Source organism: Podarcis liolepis, assembly GCF_965112155.1.
Source record: "Podarcis liolepis genome assembly, chromosome: 1".
NCBI classification, from domain to species: Eukaryota; Metazoa; Chordata; class Lepidosauria; order Squamata; family Lacertidae; genus Podarcis; species Podarcis liolepis.
In genome coordinates this window covers 53050831-53077659 of record NC_139554.1, presented here as the reverse complement: position 1 = coordinate 53077659, position 26829 = coordinate 53050831, and the positions used below count along the sequence as shown (strand labels likewise).

The window sequence follows — 26829 nt, the reverse complement described above, 5'->3', positions numbered from 1 at the left end:
TCGGCAATAGCCAGGCAGATGTTTCTAGGAAGCTTACAAGCAGGGCATGCCAGAAACATCCCTCTCTTGCTATTATATTTGATCAGACTATTTGCCCAGCATTGCCTAGTCTGACTTGTTTGACTTCCAGTGGTCCTTCCTGGCCTCTAGATGAGGTCTTTGCCATCACCTGCTGCCTGACACCCTTGAATGATGATGCTAGGGCTTGAACCTGGGACTTGCCTGACGCTGAACATGTGCTCTTCCACTGAGTATGCTCCCTCTTCAGAAAATTCTATTCACTGGCATACTGCCTCTCAGTATTTACTTACAGGCATGCACAACTTCTTCCGTGCTTTACAGTGCTCACTGTAGTGAACATAGGTGAAGCACACCTGTCACACTATCCCTAAAATGTCTGATTAGTGCCAGTAGCATTGCTTGTGCCAAGCAAGGGAAGCACCCATGCTATTTTCAAATATTCACACATACACATATGTTTTTTTTGTGTGTGTAAATTGTAACCACAGATAACTAAACAATGCACTTCACAGACAGAACTTCCTCTGTCTTTAAATGGCCTACCTGCAATTTGTACCACCGTATTATTGGGCACGCACATCTTTCCTTTCCTGCTCACTCCGGGAAATGTGTCTTTGAGTAATGTAGCAAGCACTGTATGGAAGCTAAGGGGTGTATTAATGATGACTTGTCCCTATTCTTGTCAGCTTGTGTTTTGATCTGGTAGTCGCTAGCAGAGTAATGAAGTGATAGGAATAAGCATCCTGATTGTATCCAGGTGCCAGGAACAAGGCAAGTGGAAAGAAACTGTAGCAGTACTGCTACCAAAGCACCTAGAAAGTTGTTGAAAAACATAAAAAAGTTCTCATGTATGTCCAAAAGTGACTTGAGCCACACTGGGAAATGATTCATACAAAACTACTAGATTTTACTAGATTAGTCCATATAAAAACTGTTCACCTCATGATCAAAGCATTTGTCTTAACCCGCATGTCCAAAGTCTAAACATGAAAACTGAAATTGTTTTCTGTTTATTTTTGTAATAATAAGCCATATTTGCACAAACATTTTTTTTCCATTTTTGAACGTGCATATTGTATGAAGTACTCTTTGTGAAGATTTATTGTTTCAGATTACTGTGTCACTAGAATTTTTTTTTTTTTACTCGCTCCAAATGCAATATCACAAACTGTCACTGTGGTCACTGACTGAAATGAAAAACAGTCACATCTGAAGCTGTTTGGGGGAGCATATGGTAGGTGAAAGGAATTGAAGAAAGTGAAATAGGCTGTCAGGAAAGACTGTTGTATGAAGCAACCATTTAATCTCAAATAATCCTTTTGCAAGGGAAATGAAAGCAGATGACTGCTTAACACAGCTCAAGAAAACAACTTAAATGTTTTGAAGACACTTGGTTATAACATCCCATAAGGATGATGGACTGCCTGAAGAGTCTTGATCCCTGTACTATATTGATGCGCAGTAGAGTGATATTTAGCAGCCACTGCCAAGTTGACAGAGGGACAACTGAAAGTTGACTATAGACCAGAGTTGTGCAAGGAGGAGGAGCAGTTCTGGTGCCACAGTAGGGGGTGGGGGCACACCCACCATTTCCACAAGAACAGATATAATAATAATAGTAGTAATAATAATAATAATTAATAATAATAATTAATAATGGTAGTAGTAGTAGTAACAACAACTGCTTTCAGAAAGGCCCAAGGAGAGAGCAGCTGCTGAAGCAAACATCACAAAAAGGGGAGGGGAAGGTTGGTCAGGGGAGTTCTGATTTACACTATTGTAACCTGTGGCAGACACTCTATAACTCTAATCTATAACTTATTTTCTGGGGGGGGGGCAATATTATTAAGCCAAATTGTCCAGCTTTTTGGTGAATACCATTAGCATAACACCTCAGTTATACTCTGCAGGTATGGAGAGAGTTCCCTGATCGGCTTGTCGGATATCCTGGTCGCCTACATTTGTGGGACCATGAAACAAGCAAGTGGAAATATGAGTCGGAGTGGACCAATGAAGTTTCAATGGTGCTCACAGGAGCAGCGTTTTACCACAAGGTAAGAAGTGACATAATTCTGAAGTGGTGGGTTTGCATGTGGCATAGGGACAGAGCCTTGTATGTCAGTAGTGGATGGTAGACATGTTATAGCATAATGCAGGCGTCAGTGATCTTCCTCTAAAGTGCTGGTAAAGGCAGATATGAAGGAGAAAGAATCCACATTCTGTTGGTGGATCCCTTTGAATAAAATGTCTATCTGTTTGGAGTATTTGGATACAGACTCGGAGGTATAACGTTATGGGTTTTTCAGCAGAGGGGAAGGGCTAATATGTTTGCATACAAGTGGCTATTTTTATTCATCTCTTTGCCCTTGAATGGCACATTCCATATTTTAAAAATGTTTTTGAAAGATTCACTGATTTGAAAGAAGTTCACTGTGTGACATTAGGAAGGCTGTGCTTGAGTAGCTCAAGCCCAGACATTTCATGGCCATGTGGTACTGGTTCTTTGGAGCTAGGCTACTGGTGCAATCAAGATTATCAGAAAAGGTTTTGAGCAACATTTAGAGTGGAATGATGAGGTAATGATTGTGTTTCCGGAAACCGCATCTTGGTTTTTGAATGTTTCAGAAGTCGAACGGACTTCCGGAACGCATTCTGTTTGAAAACCAAGGCACGGCTGTAGTTGGTCCAGCGAGTTCAAATTGCAGCTTTCCGTTTTAAAATGCCATGTTGGATCAAGTATCTAAGCTACTGAAGAGATTAGGGAATAGAACAGTGGGGTGGGAATACATGTTGGGCATGATACACCTCTAGTGGATTTGTATCTTCGGGGCTGCCTGCTCCCATGTACCTGCTTGTGTACTACACTAATCCTCACAAGTCCTTCTCCAGTTGCCCCCATAGTGGTGACCAATGACAACCTTTCCAGTAGTGGCATGCCCATCTTTGGAATACATTCCTTTAGCGCCCACTCTCTCTGTGGCACCAAGCAAGGATCTTTTACATTTTTAAAATAAAAGGTTTTTTAAAATGCCACCTGTGTTTGGCGCACACCCGTCCAATTTTATTTTTCTGCTGTTTTATTTTTATTATTCTTTTTTTAAAAATTCTAATTTTGAATCTAATTTTTTCATTCATTCCTTTGTGTTTGTACTCGGAGCATGTATAAAATAAAAGTAATCATAAAATACGGTTGGTTCCATCCAATGGTGCAAAGGCCAACCTGAAAGGGACTGCTGCAAGGATGTGGCATAATTTTTGTGTGCAAACCTCTGTTAATTCCCAGTGGAACCTGCTCACTTAACTCCTGTTCCAGTTCAAACCTGTCTTGGTTTTTTATGGTTTAGGAAACCTGCAACTGCAGCATATATGCACAAATATTACTTTTTTTATCTCAAATCGCTTTTCCTTTCTGCAGTATTTTAACTACTTGTACACATACAAAATGCCTGGGGACATCAAGAACTGGGTGGATGCTCACATGAATTGTGAGGACATTGCCATGAATTTTCTAGTGGCCAATGTTACTGGAAAAGCGGTCATTAAGGTAAGCTTTGCTTCAGCTGTTCTCTCAGACATGGTAATGTTGTATTTTTTTCATGCCATTTTTTTAATCCCACCCTTCCTCCAAGGAACTCGATGTACAGGTTATCCCTCACAACAACTCTGTGTAGTAGATTAGGTTTAGACTGAGAGACCGAGTGACTGGCACAGGGTTATCCAGTGATCTTCATAACAGAGTAGAGATTTGAATCTAGATCTCCCATATGTTCCCAGCTATTACTTTTGGGAAAATGTCGTATGGATTTGAGGAGTTTGAGCCATTTTGGTTCCGTAAGGAGGTGTTGATCCCATTAGCTGTGATCATTCTGACCAGACAAATGTTGTGTTGGATGGGGGGGGGGTGGAGGGGAGAGCAAGTTAAACATTTTTTGTTCAAATCACTGAGCAAAATTAAAAGGGGGGAAACATGTCCAACCCGATCCATCCCTGTCTATCTTAACTGGCAACAGCTGATTTATAGGAATGCTAATTGCAGGAATGTTAATTGCAAGATCAGTTTTTAAATGAACTTTTATCCCTGAATTAATTTCCTGACATGTTTCAACACATTTCCTTGGCCTGGATGTTCACTTTGTCTGCTCATTTCAAAGTGTGTCAACTCGGAATGAGATTTAGAGGCCTCCAGGCATTACTTCAATTAGCAAGGTCTGCTTTCCTGCCTGTCCATCATCATTTATCCAGACCGGTGGCTGTGTTTCCTAGAAAAGCCTTAGAAGATAAAGTGTGTGTGTGTGTTTGCTGTGAGAGTTTCTGAACTGTGCAAGGGCACTGCAGAGTCATTTGGCACCTCGGTGCAGTTGGGAGAGCCTCGCAGAGTTTGCCAGTCAGCTATTAAGTGAGCAAAGTGTGTCTGTTGGATTAAGGTTACGGTGAAGTATGGGAAGCTATATTTCATCGCTCTTATGGCTGCAAGAACAAATGGTGTTTATACAGGGACCTTGGCAGTGAGAAAACAGTCATTAAACAGGAATTAAGGAGCTTGTCATCGCCACTACTTTCCACTTACAGAAGGCAAAACCCCTCCAAGCATTTTTTATTGGGTCACTGTGAGTTTTGCAGTCAGCTGGGCCAGATGGAACTAAGTGGCATAGGTTCTCTCCGCCCCCCCCCCTTCAAGGGTTTGACTTACAGTACAGATATGTTCAAGGGCACTGTGCTGCATTTCTGAACGCAGGGATTAATGTTTGTGCTGTGACAATCTTGTGTTGACTTTGCACAGGTGACCCCAAGAAAGAAATTCAAATGTCCAGAATGCACAGCTATTGATGGGTTATCACTAGACCAGACACACATGGTGGAAAGGTGAGTGTCCCATCCTGTTCCCTTTACCATTCCCAGTGCTTAATCCATAAGAGTCTTTGAAGTTAGGACCAAACCATTCACTGCTTTTATTTACAAAAAACATGGTTACACAGATCTAATTTGCAAAGGCTGTTGTAGCATGAGACAACTTGCCCATTACTTATGCTGAGAAGCTAGCAAACTGCATCCTGAGCCCAGCAGGTCTATTGGGTTTGAATATGTACTATACACACATATGAGCACAGGCATCCTCGTGCTTAATAAGAAGGCATGTCAAGCAATAATAGAATTGTTTCAAGTAAATTAAAACGATGAACTTGTTAGAATGATAGAATACCAGAAATAAAATGAGTATAGGAAAGAGAGAATGATCTGAGCTCAAGGCTTTGGAGGTGCAGCCTGCATTGATATTTTAGCATGAAAGCGGATAGAAGTAAAACACAGTCCCCTTTTGCATATCTCCTTTCATACTTCCTTGATGACTCCATTAAAAAGCATATTTTGCTACCTTTTGAAATAGGGTTTAGTGGTATTGAACTGATTTCAACAGGCCTTAACTGTCAAGTCTACGTTGCCATGAGAGAGGGAAAGTATGGCATATGAAGAATAATCTGAAATGCATACCTCTAAATGAGAGTAACTGGGAGAAACAGTATTATAGTACAAACAAATTACCAATTGTGTTATATTTCAGAATCTTGAGCTCTGTAATTGTGGATAGAAGGGCACCCAATCAGAAGAGAAGTAGCTATTTGAAGCACACTTACTAGACATCTACACACTCCTTCCTTTATAATGCCTTGCAACTATAACAATAGGGATATTTTGTATTCACTTTGTGCTCTTTCCATCGCCATGTTTTACTGAGAAGTTAAGAGATCACTGGTGAAATGGACACTGTCACAGGCTGTGTGAAGGATTGATTTATGAGAAGAGATTAAGACAAATATATATAGCCTCGATAAGAAATTACTAAATAGGTATAAGTCTTCAGGTATTTAAGAATGTAAACACCAAGCATGGTGATAAGTTATTTTAGGTGGCACAAGGATATATAATATGAAAAAAGGGGATTAGATTCAGGAAAAGCCATCAGGAAGTACTACTTAATCATGACATCTTATGCTATAGATTAGAATAGTTTCCAATTGGAGGGGGTGGATTCCTTAGGAACTTAAAATGTGAAATGACCCTTATCCTTTTCCTCCTGTGTGGGCCCTCTGACACTCTCATCATGAGTCTTGTCAATGAACAAACTAGGCTGTCACCTATGTAGCACTATGTTCCACATTTTAACCAGGCCCTAACCTGTGTTAATTTTGAGAGGAACCTTTCCTTCCAAGCAGTCTTAAGACAGGACTGCACTAACTTTAGAGGATTCAGAGGCAAGATCTAGTTTCACAGTATTCTTCATTTTCAATTTAATATCATAGCATTGAATCCTCTTGTCCATGACTTAGATCTTATTTTGTGTTCTACCTCCCTTCTTGGAGGCAATATTGCCTCTACATACTGGTTGCTGAGAATCACAGGTTCATAGAATCATAGAATCATAGAGTTGGAAGAGACCACAAGGGCCATCGAGTCCAACCCCCTGCCAAGCAGCAAACACCATCAGGTTGGTTGGTTGGGTGAGTGCTGTTGTGCTCAGCTTCTGCACACAGGCTTCCCATGGGCATCTGCTTTTCTACTGTGAGAACAGCGTGCTGGATTGGGTCGGTTTGGCCTGACCCAGCAGGCTCTTCTGAGAAACCAGATATGATAATGTAAGAAGATAATGTAATGTAAGAAGATAATGTAATGTTGTATTTTCAGGCTTAGGTATGGTTCTACTGCTGTAGACTTAAATTCCTCACCACTTCCACAGCATATCTGGATGAGATAATAGTTATGAGAATCATCCAATGTTGGGTGCGTGAATGGGCCTGTTCTGGCTTCAGTGGTACTAGTCATGTTTCTCCCACCATTTTGGGCTGATGCATCATATTTGATCCAGATGTGTCATTCACACCTTTAAAGGTAGAAAGCACATTTGGCTGTAATGTCCATTGTGTTTACGGGATATCATTTAATTTCCATTTCTGTCAATAGCTTTTCTCATGCAGATCCCCTCCCTCAAATATCAAGTTGACATTAATTTCATACAGGATATTAAAAGAGCTGCTGTACTGACATTATTCTTATTTATTCTTATAAATAAATCTCAAAGGAGCACAGGGTGGTGCACTTCATACATATTTGTGTGTTCATTTTGCAGGTATCGAACTGAATATACTGCACACAAAATTAGTATCCTAGCGCCTATGTTTTTGTCTGTTTTGGAAATCCAAGTTTCCAATCCTAATGCTTACTGAGAAAAACTTTCAAATTTATAGGTATTGTTGATTTCAAGCTAGTGAAAAGTTTTTAAAGTTTCTAGTGGCCTTATGGAAGGGACACTAATACCCCACAATGAACATCATCCTCCATGGCAATTTTTTCTTGCTTCCCTCAGCTTACTGACCACTTGATCATAATTGCCATGCCCTTACTTCCCTTGTTACTTTCACCACCCTATTTCTTACTTAAGACTTTCCCCATCATAAAACTGTTTCCCACTATTTGGCATTGAATGAGTTTTTGCACCCTTTGTATTAGCATGCTCACTGGAACTTAGTATGTTAAACATCCAGCACAGTTTATCAGGGTACCTTGTAGACATCAGAGTTCTAACAGTTATATTCTTTCAGATAAATTTGTTTTGTTACTTACTGCTAACCCTGTGGGGAGGTGGGGTAAAATCCAATATTATTAAATATGGATACTTTATTTCACTCAGTTGGACAATGAAAATAAACCAGTCAGTTTCAGGTTTGGGTTTTAAAGTAATGTTGTATTTCAAGCTCTCAAGTACAATCAGTGCTGTAGAGACCCTAAAGAGAATGCTTGTTTGTTTTTAGGGGAAACCCTGTTTCCAGGGAATTTTTAAAATAAAATAAAAAATCCAAGAACTATTTCAGAATGCCTTTTGGTTTCTTAACTGCTTATTTTTGCAAGGCCTGTTCTGAGCCAAATTCAACCTGACAGTGGCTCTTTAAGAGCTATGTTGGCAGCTAATCCACCCTAGTTTACAACATGTACATTGCTTTAAGAATGCCTGGAATTCTGGTGGGGAGGGAATAGGGAATTTTTGACCTCTGTGGAAATGTGCAGCTGACAGCATCTCCTTTCTCTTCACTACGATTAAATGCTTCAGTCAAAGAGCTTCACATCTTTGCCAAATCCTATATGGTATGAGGCTCCGCCTCCTGTTTCGTGCATCTGACCAAGTAGGAAAATGCATGCAATAGTTTGCTAGGTTTAAGGTGCCAATGGCCCTTTTACTGTACTTCCTGTCAGGAGCTCATCCTACACTCAATTAGGACCCTGGCAGAGACACGTGCCCAACTGGCATCTTCTCTCCCTCCTGGTTGATCGTTCGGGAGCTTCAAAAGTTTTTTTCAGCCCAAACATCACAGCGACCAATGTCAATAGACATTGGCACACTTAGGGATCCACAGAGTGTTTGCAGTTTGCGTAACAGAACTCAGCATTTTGGCTAATCTACTTTATTTACATAAAAACACACATGGAGCACTGCAACACGGCTCCCTCTCTCTCTAGCATCAGACAGCAAAGAGAAAAAGAACAAAGGACAATAGTCCCACTTCACAGAACACAGTAACACAAACATCCTGTCTCCGTCACTTCCCACTCTGTGGAGTCAAAACATACACCGCCATGTGATAGACAAAAATCCCATGACTGCAGTCATGGAGCAGGAATTCTAACACTTCTTACAACTTACACAGTGACTCCTCCGAACCCACTTGTGTGCTCACCACCCACATGTATTTGATGTACAGCTCTGGGAAGACTAGGATCTTCAGACATTAAGATTACAGATGCACACCTTAATTATGAAAGTAAAGGAGAGTCCCTAACTACCCAAGCCTGAAGACTCAGTGTGATAATTTGCTACAGGAGAAAAAAGAAGGGAGGGAATATACCTGATGTAGGAGCAAGTGGCATGCAAAGTCAGGGATAGCAGGCTTTGTCTTCTGTGTGATCGTTAAGCTCTTTCCTTAGAATCCTGTGGCAGCAAAGTTACAGTATTCCTTGCCCATTCTTTGGTCTGTGGTCTAGGGAAGCAGAAAGCTTTATCCATAAGATCTCAGAGCAAATAGGGGGTTCTGTTGGAGGTGTGAGCTACCAAAGCACTTAAAATCTGAGGTGTAAATACAGTTTTGGGCTAATACACCTCAGTGGATAGGAGAGGGGGCTTTCTGGATGAGGGAATACTATAAGACCTGTATTCCTTTGAATCATTTGAGGGTTGTTGGGTTTTTCTTTGCAAATTTCTGTACTTTAAAAGCATCCTGCCTACTTCTAAAAGGCTAAATATAGTTAAAGGGCAAAGGCCAAGTTATAGAGGAAAGTTTTTGCCTGGTGCCTAAAGATAATACAATGATGGTGCTAGGTGATGCTCCTTGGGGAGAGCATTCCACAAATGAGGAGCCATCGCAGAAAAGGCCTGTTCTCGTGTTGCTACTTTCCTGACCTAAGATGATGAGCTCGGGGTTCAGGCTGGTTCAAATGAGGAGAGGTGGTCTGCAAGATATTGTTGTCCTGGATTGTTTAGGGCTTTATTGCTCACAAGCAGCATTTTGAAATGGACCTAGATTGGCAGCCAGTCCTGTCGGGGCCAGGACTGGTTCTATATGCTTAAACTGTCTTGCTGAAATTCTGCACTAACTGAAGTTTCCTAATCGTCTTCAGAGGCAGCTCCACATATAACGCTTTGCAGTAATCCAACCTAGAGGCTACTAGAGCATCAGCAACAGTGGTTAGGCTATCCCTGCCCAGATAGAGGCACAGCTGAGCCTCCAGATGAAACTGATGGAAGGCACTCTGTGCCACCAAGGCCATCTGAGCCTCAATCAACAGCAAAGGATGCAGAAGTACCCCCAAGCTACGTACCCACTCTGTAGTAAAAAAAGAGAGCAAATGATGTAAAAAATCCACATTGGCACCCAGTGTTAACAGTATATAGTGTTTTAAGAGAAGATTAAGTTATAGTAAGCTGGATAGTAAGTGCATAGCTAAATTTAGCATATTGTAGTGAAACGGATCTGTTGCTAAGCAATGCAATTGTTTCTTTCCGTAGGTCTGAATGCATTAACAAGTTTGCCTCCGTCTTTGGGACCATGCCTCTGAAAGTGGTGGAACACCGGGCGGATCCCGTCTTGTACAAAGATGACTTCCCTGAAAAACTGAAAAGTTTTCCTAACATTGGAAGCTTGTAAAGAATAGACGCAAGGCCAATTGGATATTGGGATCCAATACACAAACAGTGACTGGTGCCGAGCATCAGGCCTTGGAGAAGAGTTCCTGGGCGTATTACAAGGAGGATGCAGAGGTGCCTCACTCCTGGTGCAATTCAAGCTTTTTCCATGGACAACACAGGGCAAAGAATCAAACCACATGCTGCTGCTGCCTTGCTATGTGGGTCTACTAAAATGCCATGCAAATATTTATTTGTTCTACAGACCTTACATTCTGACAAAGAGTTAAGCACAAACAATACAGAATCCTACACACACACACACAGTATTTTTTCCTCTAAGGGCCATTGATTGTCACTTAAATCTATTGTGGAATCTGTTATGGAAAACACTGCTATCTCTCCTAAGAGCTGCTTTCTGCGTTTGTTTCATAGACCCCACATTTCTATGCAAGCCTGGCTTACATACAGCCTTTGAAATTTGTGATTAGGATTAACTCTTGTGCAGATATGCTAGGTTTTTTTTGCTGAGTAAGATTAGAAAAGAAGATTGGCATGACAATCTTATACAGACTTATACAGGGGGCGGGGAGATAGCAATTGGAGTAGAATAAATCATTTCCTTTACTCAAATTACTTCTTCATGAATGTGAACACATTTCATGTTTATTTTCACAGAAGAGAAGACTGCATGCTTGACCAGCCTCAGTCCCCTTTTCTTACTATGCTGAAACATTTTTTTCAGTTCAGATGCACGTGGTTAAGACCTATGTAGCATCTAAACAAAGTTGATACTTTGAAACTCTGCTTAGGAAACAACATGTCATGTTCTGATTCTTAAACGTGTTTCTGGAGAGAAATGCACTTTTTCTATTGGATTGTGCAGGTATGAAGTATATTCACAGCTAATAAAAAGCAAACTTTTCTGACCAGCCACTATCTCAAAGCTACACACAAAGTGTTGGTACGTAGAATTCACTGCCCACAATATAATTAAAATCCATTCACTGCCCCATAAAGGACCACAGTTCAGTAGAATGTGCTTCCCCTTGAAAGCAGTCAGCCACCAACCATCTGTACTTGTTGTACATGAAAACCTCGTTTATTTCTGTAGGCCTTCCCAGAAGAAGGACAAACCTATTCACAGATAGGAATTTGTTGGCACTTTTTAATGAAAACACATTGTATGTTTTACTGTAGTTTGTTTTTGTTTTTTATACAGTTTATTTCTAATAAACAAATAATACAGCACATGCTTTACATGCAAACGGGTTCAGATCCTGACATCTCAACATAAAACAGGGAAAGACTCCTATCTGAAATCCTGGGGACCTGATGTCAGTCAGTGGAGGAAGTAATGGGAATGCACATACAAAATAGTTAAAGTGGTACATCAGAATGAGCTGGACTGAGGAATGAACAGACATGCTTTTGAATTGCACAGACCTCTTTACCAGAAGTTAATTGGAATAACATGTATAGATTGATTTATGTTGAGTTTCTTTTTCTCTTGAACCAGCACAGCAGCAGCTACTACCCAAACTAAAGATAATAGGCGTACATTTATGTTCATCTAGGTGAGGAAAGAGTTTTCCTCTTTGCACCAACAGTATGGCGTTCCAGTTTGATGCATTATGGGAGATTAGCACATCTTTCTGAAGCCTGCTCCACTGTTGTTTTCAGAGGTTACTCTTATCTACGGTGTCTGCTCATGCAGTTTACCTAACTGCAAGCTGCATGACAAATACTAGGAACCTTTTTCATCCTTCTCACGTGAGACTGAATGAAAGAAATTGAGAATTGCATAGATTCTCCCCCACCCCCAAGTATCCTGGGGAAAAACGGGCTTGCTCCTTGTCAGGGAGATACTGATAGAACACTGGCTGGAAGGGGGTGTTTCAACTTCAAACTCTCAGGGAGTTATAAAGTAGACTATTCCGTTCATCAGGGAAGACGGGTTTTTCCTACGTATTTTTTTTCTAAAGTTTTCCAGATTACATCCGCTGCTATATCTTTGACTAGAAAATAATGATAGATGATGGAGGATTCGCTGATTTCAAAACACCAGGAGCTTTATTTTGAGCCACAAAGAAGTCTTCAGTAGAATCTGATTTGCAAAAGGCTTATCACTGTAACTAATTTTGCATCTATTCTGAGTGAGATAGTGGGCAAAGGACTCTCCTTCCTTCTGGTTTAAGAGTGCTTCATCTAAGCTGGTTCTCTTTTCCTTGGTGCAAGGCAAGTGAGAGTGGGCCATTCTCTTTTTTTACCAGTGAGAACTTAAGCTCAACAATCTAACTACTTTTTATGTATGTTTCATTATAAACTATCATCCCTGCCCCTATAGTTTTAAAAAACCTTCCTGTTCCTTTCTTAGAAATACAGTGTGCAAGTTCTTTAAAAAGTTATCCTACATATATTGGTGTTCCACAATTTGATTTTCTTTATCTGGGATAAGCTCTACTTTTAAGCTGAACTGCTGCAGAATCTATGCCCATCTTTGCAACGTTTTATGCCCTTTTAATTCCTGCCCCCATTCACAAGGCCTTCATTTGTCTATAGCAGTTAGTTGCTCCTAATTGTAAAAATTATTTCACAATACTTCTACCATTAGAAGGTATTTGTGTCCACCAGTGTGAACTAGGTGTAAAGTTAGGGTAAACGATTACCCTGACTTCCTTTCCATTTTTTGCAAAATTGCAAACAAGACCAGATACATATTTTTAAAATAAGGAAGAATATTTGTTCCCTAAGTGCCAGAGATTTTAAGACACTTAACAATTCATAAACCTTTGTTTCATTATAAGACTCATTTCATAACCAATCCATTTATCTGTTTCATCACTTAACCACCAGCTATCTTTGACAGTTTCTGCTTCTTTATCTCACCTCTTCCACATACCACATTTCCTAAGCTATGATAAGGATGTGGATATCTCAACCATGGTTTACTAGTTCCCTTCTCAGATGTTACTAGATCAGTATATTCTTTAGGTGTTTCTGATACACTACCAGGATCTCCAACCTGAAACATCATCCTGTTCCAACTGTATGGAATCAGGTTTTTTTCTGGAAAATGTGACGTTTCAGTGTTACCTTTCAAGATGTCACCCTTGGTGATTCCTCTTTGTGCCACTGATAGTCTTAGGGTTCATCCACACTTTCATTTGACCCATGTTTTTTGTTATATTACATATTGATCTCTTATCCTGGGTCCAAGAGCTGCTCTTTTTCCTCCACTGCTTGCTCCAATTAGAACCTGATGCTAAGTGCTGAATCAGGTTTTACAAGATCCATCTCCCATTTGGCTAAGCAGGATTCCATACAGCTTGGAGATGTTCTGTATATTGAATCAAGTATGCTGAAGAAGTCTCTTATGTGAGCCTCCCTTTGTTCCCAAAAGAGTTACTGTGTCATGTTATCACCCTAAATGTGTGTATCTCAGCTGTAGTACATTAATGCATATGTTCATAAAGGCTAATCGTACATAACTGGGAGGGCAATTGTACCCACCGCCACAGGTTTGTCAACCGGAAGATAAACTAAGTGGAATTCTGATTGGCAAATGGAATCTAATTTCACACATGGCATTTTTAAAGGTGCACACTAAATGTTAACTGCACATCTGAAAGTGAAAAATGTGAATGCAGTAAATGGGTTTATACTTTTGCCAGGGAGCTGTGATAAGCTGCAGCTCCTTGTTGAGTGTACACTCAGTAGCAAAATGAGTGTACACTCACATATGCTGCTGCCTAATGTGAAAACATTCAGAAGCAGGTTGAAATATCTCTTTCTTACCCACCTAGATTTCAGAAGCATTAAGTGAACAAACATTCTTTGTCTTTGAAGGAGTTCCAGTGAAGATTGCTTTTTAAAATAAAAGTCTTCAACCATTAAAATGTGTCACAGGTATGGTCCTAAAACATTTCACAGCTGCATTTATATTGGAAGCCTTTTCCCCCTCTACTGTCTGTTAGCATTCTTTAATGACATTGTCCAGGGACCACGTTTCCCCTGTGTGTGTGTAAATGCGTTTTCTTTTTAAAAATTAAAACATTTGTAAATACAATGTGCCTGAGTCAATATATTCTCTTGATTGTACAACCTGAGGGGATAGTAATCTTAACAATGTATCAAAGATGACTTGTGATTTGGGTATTTTAAAAGAAAATATGCCAGAGTGTGTACGTTCTGTTTTACTCATGGAAAATTTTACTGTGGGTTCTAGCAGCTCTACTCTGATTCTTAAAACAAAAAACAACACATAAGCAAACACAAAATCTACACTGAATCTTCTAAAAATATCAACTTTTCCAGCATCTGGTGGGTTTCAGCAAATAATTTTATTATGTATAGATGCCGCAACTTTTTTTTTTAGAAGCAGATGTTTTTATTCTACAGGTGAGAAAACGGAGGGTCTTGAACGTACCATATACGGCCTAGGACCCTCGTACCTACGGGACCGCCTCTCCTGGTATGCCCCACAGAGAAACCTACGGTCTGCAAATAATAACATCCTCAAGGTCCCAGGCCTCAGAGAGGTTAGGCTGGCCTCAACTAGAGCCAGGGCCTTCTCGGCTGCGGCTCCAAACTGGTGGAATGCTCTGTCACAAGAGACTAGGGCCCTGCGGGACCTGACATCTTTCCGCAGGGCCTGCAAGACAGAGTTGTTCCGCCAGGCTTTTGGTCAGGGCGCAGCCTGACTCCCTCCTCTGGCAACCTGCACAGAATTTTGTTTAATCGGTTGCCATCAATTTGATTTTAACTAATTTTTATAATGAAATATTTTTAGAATGTGTTATTATTTGATTGTTTATTTGATTGTTGTTAGCCGCCCTGAGCCCGGCTTTGGCTGGGGAGGGCGGGATATAAATAAAAATTATTATTATATTATTATTATATAAGGCTCGGGTGGCAGCTCATCTGGCATTATATCCCAGGGTTGGAGGTTAGAAATCATCATCATCATCATTTATTTTCTAATCAACTTTTAAACAACTGTCTCAATGTGATGTGCACTGCAGATAATATTAAACTGTTAAACACAAAAACAGCAAATACATTTAAAACTAAACTAAAACCATACAAAGTAGATACAAGGTAGATGGACCTTTCTTTCTGCTAGCTGATGTTTGGTGTAGCAAGGTACTGCTGTAATCCTTTCACAAACCCTGTAAAATAGGCCAGTATCCCATTACAGCAGGGGTGGTGACCCTGTGGCCTTAGCAATGGGATATGATGGGAATTGGTGGCGAACATTAAATGGAGAGCCATCATTTCACCGCTCCTACATTACAGGTATGGAGCTGTGGTTTGAGAGGCAGTAGCTTGTCAAAGGGCCACCTCACCTGACTACAGGCTAAACTAACATTTGAACCTGGGATTTGGGGCACATACCTCATTTCTTTTAACCAGTGTACGATACAGTCACTGCAGCTTTACACTTCCAAACATGGGTATGTAATCTATAGTGTTAATGTGATTCTAACTTCCCTTCCCCACCGATTCACAATCAACACTAGAAATGAATTAACCTCAAAAGGAAACACACGAATTAAAGCCCATTTAGTTTATTTTTAAATCAACATTCTCTGATACTTAACAGTATTGAAGTTGGTGGGACATAATTTAAATCCAAGGGTTTGTTTTTTGTTTTTTGTTTTGCTTGCCTGTACTTTGCTCAAAGATAGAAGTTGATCAGAGGATGAGAAAAGCAAGGCCAATTGAGGAAACAGAAATATAGAGGGGGGTATATGTGATTTGTGTATTTTTCAAAGCCTGCACGGTCTTGGACATAGCAATCGCCCCTTTTCAAACAATAGTTTCTGTGTTCCTTTAGACTCATTTCATTAAAAGAAAATGTAACCTAGTGCCACAGACATGTATGTTATTTAGTTCAGTTAAACTGCAGAAGTCTCATTTTCTAAGGAGCTGAGAAAAATAAGAAAATACAAATAATTGCTAGAACTCAACTTGAGAAAGCAGGGGCAGAGATGGTTTTCCTTCACCTTTTTATAGAGACTGCAAACTATACTGACATTCCCTCAGCATTCTGAATCTCCTCGCCACAGCATGTTAAGCTGAGCTATATACATTGGAGGGGGTAGGATTCTGTTTTCCCAAAAGCTATAATTTATACACGCATTTGGAGCATTCATTACTGTAGTTTTGAAGCATGCTTGAAATCTGAGGTAGTTCAGTTATGCTCTCCTTGAGAGTAGATCAGAAGCTACAATAGACTGAATCCTACTCAATGCCACAGAAAGCATGAACCAAGATGGCTGCCCTTTATGGCCCAAAGCACTAGCTAACCAAGCCATCAGCCCACCAGTATTTATGATTGGTGTGTTGCTCTCAGCCTACCTCAAGTCTGAAGCTATTTGGAATCTCTTGCCTTTTCTGTGTAATTTCAGTTCTGAACTCACCACTGTTTTACAGTCCTACATCTGCTGAGCTTCAGGATTCCACCGCCTGCCAGGTTCTTGTGGCGGTGGCTGTGAAGGAAAAGTTGTGTTTCTCATTAAGGGGATAACAAATGGCAACATCTGAGACAATTAGTTGAAATGGAGCAGTGATGGTGGTGGCTGAGGCGTAATCCACTGGAGGAAACGCAGCACAGCCCTGATAGGTATTCCCAGCAGAAATTCCAGCAGGCTTTCTGAGAAGGGATTCTGAATGGAGAGAGGCCCCCTGTTCGCCAGCTTCGTTTTCCGGAGTTGGTTCCAATAATTCCTCTCCGAATGTCCTTGACTTTATCCTCATTCGCCTTGATTGTCAGTTTACTTGAAGAAAGAAGGAGTTAAGAAATACTTAACTCATTCACCACCTAACTTCTGTCAGACCATTATTATAGTTCTTGGTAAGTTGAGACATCAGTGGTATACATGAGAGAAAGGGGGCAATCTACAAAACCAGTGAACATTTGTAATGCAGTGAGAAATGGTAATTTTAAACTTGATTGATGGGCCCCTGATCCTGAACTATGCCTATTTAATTTTAGTAACTGGCCATGTTTTATTTATTTCTTTTGTTCTTGCAAACAAATGTTGACATAAGAAATGCAGAATCTCAGTTTCTGGTTGCCCTTCGTATCAATTTAAATAATATAGCACCTTGATTCCTTGCTTGGAGCTGTGGCGCCGCCACACTACATGCGCAATGGATAGAGACTGAAATGTTAACATTTGAACATTCCCAACAGAGATCCTATTGGGGATCATTAAGATCTCAAAAGTACGGCTCCTTGTTTAGAGCTACATCTGAAGTTGGATCTTCCAGTGCAAATACTCAGACTGGCAAATAAAGTGAAAATTCTGTGAGCAATGTGGGAGATGAAATTATAATGGCTTTTATGTGGGTCTGCAGAAAACAGGAGTCTGAGCTGCAAATATCTGTGGTTTCTAGAAGTTTAAAGTCAAATGTGCTTCCCATCATTTATACAGAATTCCGGATTACTTTAATTACCTATGTATAAAATAACTAGAACTTATAGTTACTATATTCTGTACTTCTTTGTAGGTGATACATCAACATTCATAGAACCCTCCTTTAGTTATCTGCACTCATGTGGACTTTTTAATGCTATGGCTTTTTACTTTGATATAGTGCCTCTGTTGTGAAAAGTGCAGGTGTTTGAAAAACTGACACCTTTCCTTTTAAGATGCACACGCACTGGAGCTAAATATAATCCTAAGAGATGTAAAGCCTAGAAGGGCACAAAGAGGCTAATGGCCTGAGCATGTCTGCCTCATCAGTAACTTTCAATCTAAAGATAAATAGCTGGCAATAGATGGAAGAGGAAGGATACAACCAACAAATTCTTATTTGTCTTGGATTAAAAGTAACACCTTGACACCTGGTTTCCATATGGCCATAAAGAGATGCCTTTGCCACTTTCTCATAAGCAGCAATGATTGTTCTGTATTATTAAAAGATTAGACCACTCATCTTTGAAAGGAAAATGTAAAGAAGAAAAAGCTGAACTAGTAGCTTATTAAACATTACTTTTCCATGATGAAATTTCACACCTAAATGGGTTTAGCCTATTAAACAGCTCTCAAATCTTCTAGTCATAAAATTCAACAGCTGTGTGGACTCTTTGTATTCTGCAGTCAGTGTCCCGACCTGGCCAGCTCCTTCCCTGTATGTAATGAGAAAAGAACCCAGAAGCCTTTAGGGTTTCTCTTTCTGATATACATCCTGATCCATTTCCCCTTGCCACCTCTCCCTCCTGCTCTGCAATTATAGGGGGATTCAGATGACCTGCCTGTCCCTGCAGTCAATGTATTATTATTTTTTGTATGAACAAACATAAATTGAGCAGGATACATTTCACACCCCTTCGCTATGCTCACCCAATAAATTTGAAGACGTTGTTCAAAGCAAGTCTATGGAATAAAGTACAGTAGAACTGCTTTGAGTTACTATGCTGTTTAAACACATCTCTATGTAAAAAGAACCCAATAATGCTCTATCCTTTACAGGGTTTTGCAGAAATGGGAGAAACAGAAAGACCTTCAAGCAATGCAATGTGGAGCTGGTTCCTCCACAAGTGACAGCCCTAGACTGGGCAGTACAGTGGCCTATTCTAAGAATGGCACAGCTCAGCTCAGCAAACTCTTAAGTCAGCTACCATGTGAGGGGCAAGGGTGTGAAGGAAAACATGTTACACAATCTCGTGTAAGTTCAGGAACTACCTGGTCCCATTGCCAGATATTTGCTTCCTTTGTGCTTTTAGATTTTGCTGGAAGCCACCCAGAGTGGTTGAGGCAACCCAGTCAGGCGACATATTACTATTAGTAGTAGTAGTAGTAGTAGTAGTAGTAGTAGTAAGCCCAAGCTTGAACACATCCTCCATTGTGATCTCCAAGCTGCACCAAGCTTACTCTCAGTACCACCATCTATTTGCCATATCCCTACTATGTAGAGAAGCATTCCTGCTGGCTGTCCTGTAACTTGTGGGAGAGGGGCTATTGGTTTGTTTGATTATGTGTGTTCTCATTGTGTATGTTTATGTTTTGGCCACCATGTGATCTTCAGGTGAGGGGCAGTATCCAAACTGAACAACAACAACCACCACCACCACAACAACAGAAAATGGGTGTAGCTCAATGGTAAAGCATTTGCTTACATTCAGATGGTTCAAGGTTCAATCCTAAGCATCTCCAGAACTTCCATGTCACTAAACAATATGGCTCCTCCCACAACTATTTTCTACAAATGGCCTTGAAGGTTGGAGTGGAACCACTGGGGTACAGTACCCCCAATCCTCACCTCTCAGAGCCTTCCCAGAAGGATACAGGTCAACTATATCAAAAGCCACTGAGAGATCGAGAATGAGCAGGTTGCCATTCTCTTTTGCCCAACAAATGACACCAACCAGCATGAGCTCACAGTGGAAACCCAAAGGAAAACATATGTCAGAATTGGTAATTTGTGGTGCTTCTCAAGTGAGCATCTGTTGAATAGAAACCTAGATCACTTTTGGGTTCTGATCACAGACTGATCCCTTAATAAGTTATATGGAGAACCACTCCCAACTTAATTTCCCATGTGCACATGCACTTCAAAATGCAAACCTGTGAGCACCAATGCTGCATCAAAATCATCCTCTACTTTTCTCCTTCTACTTTCGGGTCTTTGGTCCATCTACCAGCAGCCTCTCAACTCACTGGATGTCTCATGTTTTGCCTGCAGGATGTTCCCGTCACTGCCTCTTGGCTGCCAAGAATCTCTAGAGGCAGTGAGGCTGTGCGCTGCCACCTGTTGTTAATCTAGCCTTGTTTAATCCATTCTGCTCTGTGTCAGCAGTTCAAAAGGGCACTGTTAGTATTTTTTGCCAACTTCAATTAACGTGAGATTTTGGAGGCCCCCCTCCGATCGCATTTCATCTGCCATGAGTCAGGCACAAAATAGACAGATTTCAGTTAGAAGCAGAGAAGAGATGGTTATGGCAACAAAGAAGAAGATGCAGAAAAATAATACTTATTTGGATCTCTTCTGCCTGTGCTCTGGGTGTTTGTCTGTCTTTTCCCAGCAACTATCTTTCTGTTTGAATATTGTTTGTAGCTCTAAGGGATTTTGTTTCTCTCCCACCCTCAACTCTAGGGAGAGAAAAGTCTTAAGTGCAATACCTTACAGCAGCAGCAGCAGAAGCAACAGAAAAACAAGATTCAAAGTAGTTTGTTCTTTTTTTAATATTACAATGTAATGAATTTGCAGTACATATCTGTATAGGCAGTAAAATTGTATGGCACAACCTCACACTGCAATTTTTGTGGGCATTTTTTTTTCCATTCCATTATTTTATTCTTGAACATTTTTGAATGTATATTTTCATATATTCTGCCCCAGGCCATAAAGCTAAAGGGAAAAAAGTTGCATTTATACAAGGTTACAATATCTTACAACAATAATATTGACTGAGGTTTGTTTTCTTGCGATCTTTCTCCCATTCTCGCTTTCAAACACTGCACACCCAAAAAAATCTGATATATTATTATACATTGAAAACTGTCCTTCAACATCAGTAGTATAAAAGTCCTAGCGCTATCTATGTTCATGGAAGGAGTACTGGTTTGGGTAATACATTACCCGGATTTGCGGTAAAGGGTCACAACTGGTGTGTGGGGAGGGGGGGAAGTCACACTTTGGTTTCCCTGCACTACCATCCATGAAGTTGAAAGCAATCAAAAGCTTTCATCTGTTCAGCCTAACTCTGCCCTAGTTCCCATTTGGGCTTTTTTTTTTTTTTAATTCCAAGTGTTTGCTTTTTTGCTATGTCAGTCAAAGCAGCAAAATAAACATGGAGTTCTCAGCGGCTGTGTCTGCCTGATCATTTTTCAACCATTTCCAGGAAGCTACCTTTTTCACTGTTGTTTGTTTTCAGAGTGTTTTACAACGTACTGTGAAAACTTAGCATACACCATCCAAAAGAAGAAGAAAGACATAGGAATATCCTGCCCCCCTCGCGCCAAATGCTCATATAGCTTACATTCTGTTGCTCTGGCCAGCAGATAATGTTACCATGGGAAGGAGAGCAAGCCAATGCTCCATCAAAACAGCCCTCTTGACCATGGTGGTATTCAGGGTACTGGATTTGTCCCTAGAACATCTAATTGTTGACCCCAGAAAGCCTCCTGAGTTCATTTATGTCCAACACAGAGTAAAACCAGGCAGAGCACTCTTGTGGAGGGCTGGCATTAATGGAATTCTCTTGCTTGGGATACATTTTTTGTTAGAACTACAAGCTATGTTAGACTCTAGGCTGCCGCTAAAATGGCAGCCCTGTGTTGGCTTTTCCTGCGATGGCCATGTCGTTTCCATGCCTACATCCCAGTCTCAGCCAATGAGGCAGAGCAGTGGCAAAGACGTGTCTCAACATAAGTGGCAGGAGGGAAAAGGGCTTGGCAGAGTGCTGCTGGTTTTGGCAGCAGCTCCATTTCAGACCACAATGTTTTATTTTGTCCTTAGGGGTGAGTTTACTTAGTCAACGAATGTGTACATGTTGCATTGAACAGTTCAGTGCATGGCCCACAGCACTCCTCCAATTATCCTGAAATGTCTTCTGAAGGATCTGCTGAGGTACAGTCTAGATATAAACTGAAGCGTTCATACACAAAGCCACGTTGGAGTTGGCATCAGCATGTGACCAGCAGACTTCAAGCGAAACCTAGTCTTAGGCAAAGTACACTTGAAATACATTTCTTGTGCACACAGACTTCACACACCACACTCTTGTACACTACTGCATGCATGTATGGTCTGCAGTGCGCAGCTAGAGTTGGCCATCTCGCTGTTCTAAAGCAACAAAATAATGGCACGTTGCTCACCTATAGGATTCACCACATTGACCTTGGGGTGGAGCCCAAACTTTTAGCCCCACCCTGGCATTGTGTCTTTTCCCTGAGACGCCTGCACGTCGTGCACCTTTTCTTGTAGAGTAACCCCAACATGGGAGCTTGGCTTGGTTGTGCAAGTGCCTCTACATGTGAACAGGAGTTTGCATGTTTGGGTTTCGCCACAGGCAGCATGATGTCAGAGCTAAAAAGCCTGGCTCTGCTACGAAGCACATTTGGTAACGTGCTGCACATGAATAACTCGTGAATAGGACTTATACATACAGCAATGTACCCCTCAAAGTTAGCGTCCAGCAATATGACCATTTTTGGAGCTGCAGATTTCACGCTGAGAGCTAAGGCAGCAGCTAAAGAGGAGGAGGAAGAGGAGGAGGAGGAGGAGGAGGAGGAGGATAAAGAGTTCTCCCCCACCCTAGCTTCCCAACTAAAAGCTGAAATCACATTGGGCAGAATGCTAGTCATGAGAGATCCTATCCTCCACCCAAGAGATGGCAAACTTAGCTGTTTATACAATAAACATACTTGCACAGGCAGCACCCACACCCACAATATATTCTCCTAGGTATGCACACTTAGGAACACAAAAACATGGTTAAGCATGGATAATATTACTTATGCATTCACGCACACATTAAGTGATAGCCAGCATTTGTCATCATCAGAATGGCTCCATTGATTTCAGTGGATCTGTTCTGGACATGACCAATGTTGGATGTTGCCCATTATTTCTTGCATGAGAGTTCCAGGTACAACTCTCAAAGGTACCCTTTTGAAGAAGTGTGCATGCACACGAAAGCTCATACCAATAACAAACTTAGTTGGTCTCTAAGGTGCTACTGGAAGGAATTTTTTATTTTGTTTCAGGTACCCTTTCAGTTAGACTGACCACGGGCAGGCCAACGCCATTCAGAGGAGTGAACACTATCAATGCCAGAAAAGTGTGTGTGGGACCTTGATTTCATAGCTTTAAAAGGTGGCGAGGGGCAAATGAGAGCACTTATCCCTGATAAGTTGTTTGTGCCACAACAAATGCAACATTGTTATGTATTTGTTGTTGGGAGAACACAGGTGTCATTTCTGAAAGTTGTACTTTTGCTGATGGGTGTTGTGTTTTCCGAGCCCTTGATGCACAAGGCATGATCCAAACACAGCAGAAACACTTAGCATGTCCTAGTGATGTCCTTAGCATTTTCACTAAAATCAACATGAAAACCCATTTTTTTATCTCTGCAGGTAGAGTATCAATCCTTGTAAGGCTTATTGTAAAATGTGAGTCTGGAATTATCACAGGCATGTATTGGACAGTGCACGTGACATCATCACTATAGACAAATAAGAGAAGTTACATACATACACCTGAAAAAAGAGAGTGGGGGGGTATTGGATGTTTTTAGTCTGTGCCACTGGCACACTTATTTCTGCAACAGTTAAATGTGTAGAACTAGTAAAATGGCTAGAGGGATAGATGATCATGTGGAATGATCACATGGTGGTGAGGGAACATATGGCTTCCCCATCTCTAAATGGAGGCCCTGCTTCATTTACCTCTGCTCCACAAATAGGATAGTTCCAATCCCCCCCCCCCCATTCAGATTTTCCAGTAACTTTTCCTCCTGAGAACCCATGTGCACTGAAGACCAAGAAGCCTTGTGGTCGATGAGCTGACTTTTTTGTAAGAATTCCTGCCGACATCCTTCCCATTCCAGGCCAGAGTGTGTGCAAATGCTTGTGATTCCACAGCCACATGTGAGCCAGAAGGCAGGTGTGTGCTTGTGTCCCAGGCATCACTGACGGGGGTCTTGCTTTTGTGACGAGGCCCAAATGAAATCTCTGTGCCTGTATAGCAGCTGCTCACTGGCAGAAGGGAAACCAGTAGCTACCAAACCCAGTAAACACCCTCTAAAAAACCAGACAGGCGGTTTAAACCTCCTTCTTTCTCTTCTCTGATGGATATGTAGCTCTGTGCTTAAGAAACCACAAAACCTAAACACTGTTTAAAAATCAGCTTACGTATTCATAGCTGAGTTGGGCGGAATCTCAGCTGACTCGATCCAAATCTTCTTTGGTCAATCTATAAGGAAAGCAACCACAGGGGAACTGGGAAGTTGCCACCATCCTGATGAATGGAAGTGACGAGGTGGGTCCATGTCTGCTAAAAGCTTTGAGCTGAAAGCAAGAGCATTTCCAACCAAAGAAACAAGCTCTAGCTTTATTCCTCCAATACATGGCATGGGCAATCTTCATGTGGTGGTTTAAGTCAGTACAAATGGAAGGGGACACCAGGAAGACTGTTTTTTGAGCTAGGCTGTGGATTGCGGAATTGTGAATACTGTTTAAAGAAGGCACTTGTTCTGGTAATCATGAAGATCTATCTTTTCTTATTGGTCAGAAGCCTGTGACCGTAATAATATAGGAAGGGAAAACCATGTTCTTTGGCCTTCTGTAGTACTAGCCATGTCACCTGGGCAAGAAGACAGGAGAAGGATTTTCTCTTTCTTGTAGACCACACTCTTGTCGCACTCTTGCTCTTTATTCAGGTCAGTAGTCAGAACCTTGTTTTGGACTGCATTTATTGATGGTAGCAGCTCCCACAGCTTAATTTCATTCCTCAGCTCTAAAGCAGGGCAAAAGATGGAAGAGGGTGGGCCACGGACCCTACTTTATGTTGATTTTCTTCCTTTATTTTCCTACATTTCTATGCTGCCCATGTAACAAAGTTCTCTGGATGGCACGCAAACAGTCACTTATTTGAAGGACTGTCAGGATGTGGTCCTATCTCTGGTCCAAGGCTGTTTTAGAGACAAGGAGTCCTAAGGAGAAAGTGAGCAGGGGCATCCAAGTTGCCCATCCGCAGGTAGCACCTGGGTGGCAGACCCAGCAGGCACGCCGGCCACTTGGTCAGTCTTCCCCACTATGGTTAGATGCACTGCACTTCTATGGGGAAACCCAGCCAGATGGGCAGGGTATAAATAATAAAATTATTGTTAAAATTATTATTATTTCAATTATAGTTTCTAAGTTGCATTATAAATTAGCGCATGCAAATGTTATGCAAATCTGTGCCCATTTTTGTCCTCTGTTTTGGTGATAGATTTTTATCATACTTGGCAATAGGTACACAGTCCCCCTACAAGGATACCAGGCCCCACTACTACAGGAGATGGCACAAATATCCTTGCTTTGAGTTGTGCCGTTCTCATAGCCCTTGGTTTGCTGCTTGGATCAACCCAGATTCCTGTGTGGTAGGGTTGCCAGAGCACAACATGGAGATTGCCTGGGACCTTTATTATCCTTGCCAAATCGAGAGAGGCCTTGACTTCTCTTGTTCCTTTCACGCTGTGCTCCACCCCTGCCTGCTGTGTGGCAGTCCTGTTCACTACATACAGCAGATGTCAGGAAAATGGGAGACAAGACTGCGGCTGCTTCTTTTTACCCAGTGCAGTTGCCAAGGCAACCTCTGGGTTGCAGCCTGGCATCTACAGGTATTCTGTGAGTTGAATCAGCGTACCCTACACTCAGCACACACATGCATGCACACACAAACACCAGTCTGGCACTCGTCAACTAAAGCAACCACATTATTCTGGCATTATAGGTATCATAGAACTGCCCATAGCATGAGAATAAATGGTACTGGAAATGTGCAGAGCACTCAACTGGGAAGTGTGGCTTGAAGCTTTTGTGTTTTAAAGAGAAAGACAAATCCGGTGTCAGAGAAAGCAGGGGAGACAAAGTGTCCTTTTTCATTGGCAAGTCAGGACAATGACAGCATTCGGGAAACATGCCATGTGAACACACACACACACACACACACACACACACAAAACTCAACTTTGTCTGGTGCAGTAAACACACCCATTATTTCCTTCCACACACCTGTTTGTTGGGGACAACAACAACAAAATCCCCTGCATGTTTAAAACACTCCAAATACGGCAATGCACGTAATGCTATTATACCTAGGATAGCTAAAAGTGCTGCATTCAGATCTCTGAGTAGGGCACTGGCTGCTTCGGGTCCAAGAGTGGATGGATTGGTTTGATCGTCCCTGTTTGCTCGGTCAGTGTCTGGAGGGCAGCGACTGCACCTTGTCATGTTGCCCACGATATGGCAGCGCTGTGCTCCTTGGCTTTCATCCGCAGGGCCGCAATGCTGGAGGACTTGCGGTCAGGCTCACCGTTCAGCTCGTAGCCATTGATGCCGGGGCTGATGGCTGCGCCGCCGAAGAGGCTCCCCATGTGAGTCTGTCCCACGTGGCTGCCAGGACCAGAGACGCTCAGGAATTCGGAGACCCCTCCGGTTGTGTGGGGATGGGTGTGGGGAGACATGCAGGAAGGCACTGAGTCACAAGGCACGACACAGGCAGGGACGGGGGAGGCAGCACCGTTGTTGCCAATCCAGGATGGATTCTGGATCTGAGATGGGGGAGAAGGAAGGAAAAGATCAGTTAATGAGCAGTGGTTTATCCATGGGTTCTCAAAGTGGAAAAGATGTGTGGACAGGGAGAGGTTGTCCGAGTATTAAGGTGTTCTGTATTGAATCAAGCCAATTCCTTCTCAAAGTAGTGTAGGCATCTGGGAAGAGCACATGTCTCTCATTACATTGATTGATGGTGCTGGTGGCCGTTGGTGCTCTTGTTTTCTTCTTCTTGAGGTTTTCACATCCTTGAGATTATTTATTATTATTATTATTATTTTCAGATCATAAATTGCCAATTTTCACATCTCATATGCCAATTTTCACATCTCATGCCAATTTTCACATCTCATATGCTCTATCCACTGT

General features: G+C 41.6%; 2 protein-coding genes across 5 annotated transcripts in view; one reads left to right on the top strand and one right to left on the bottom strand.

The window, feature by feature from the left end:
• EXT2 (exostosin glycosyltransferase 2) overlaps window positions 1-14255 on the top strand; it is an 80445-nt gene extending 66190 nt beyond the window's left edge. For 2 of the 4 annotated variants that reach the window (XM_083464031.1, XM_083464032.1), the window contains exons 11-14: window positions 1932-2075; window positions 3437-3565; window positions 4802-4884; window positions 10070-14255. In XM_083464031.1, coding sequence (XP_083320157.1) covers window positions 1932-2075; window positions 3437-3565; window positions 4802-4884; window positions 10070-10208 — 495 coding nt within the window. In that variant the 3' untranslated portion in view covers window positions 10209-14255. The remainder of the gene's footprint in view (window positions 1-1931; window positions 2076-3436; window positions 3566-4801; window positions 4885-10069) is intronic. The other 2 variants (XR_014516737.1, XR_014516738.1) reach the window with 2 other exon arrangements.
• A 6109-nt stretch (window positions 14256-20364) lies between these two features.
• Window positions 20365-26829, bottom strand: part of ALX4 (ALX homeobox 4) — a 57086-nt gene continuing 50621 nt past the window's right edge. Inside the window, exon 4 of the mRNA XM_083465618.1 lies at window positions 20365-26459. Within this exon, the coding sequence (XP_083321744.1) occupies window positions 26136-26459 (324 nt within the window). The 3' untranslated portion in view covers window positions 20365-26135. The remainder of the gene's footprint in view (window positions 26460-26829) is intronic.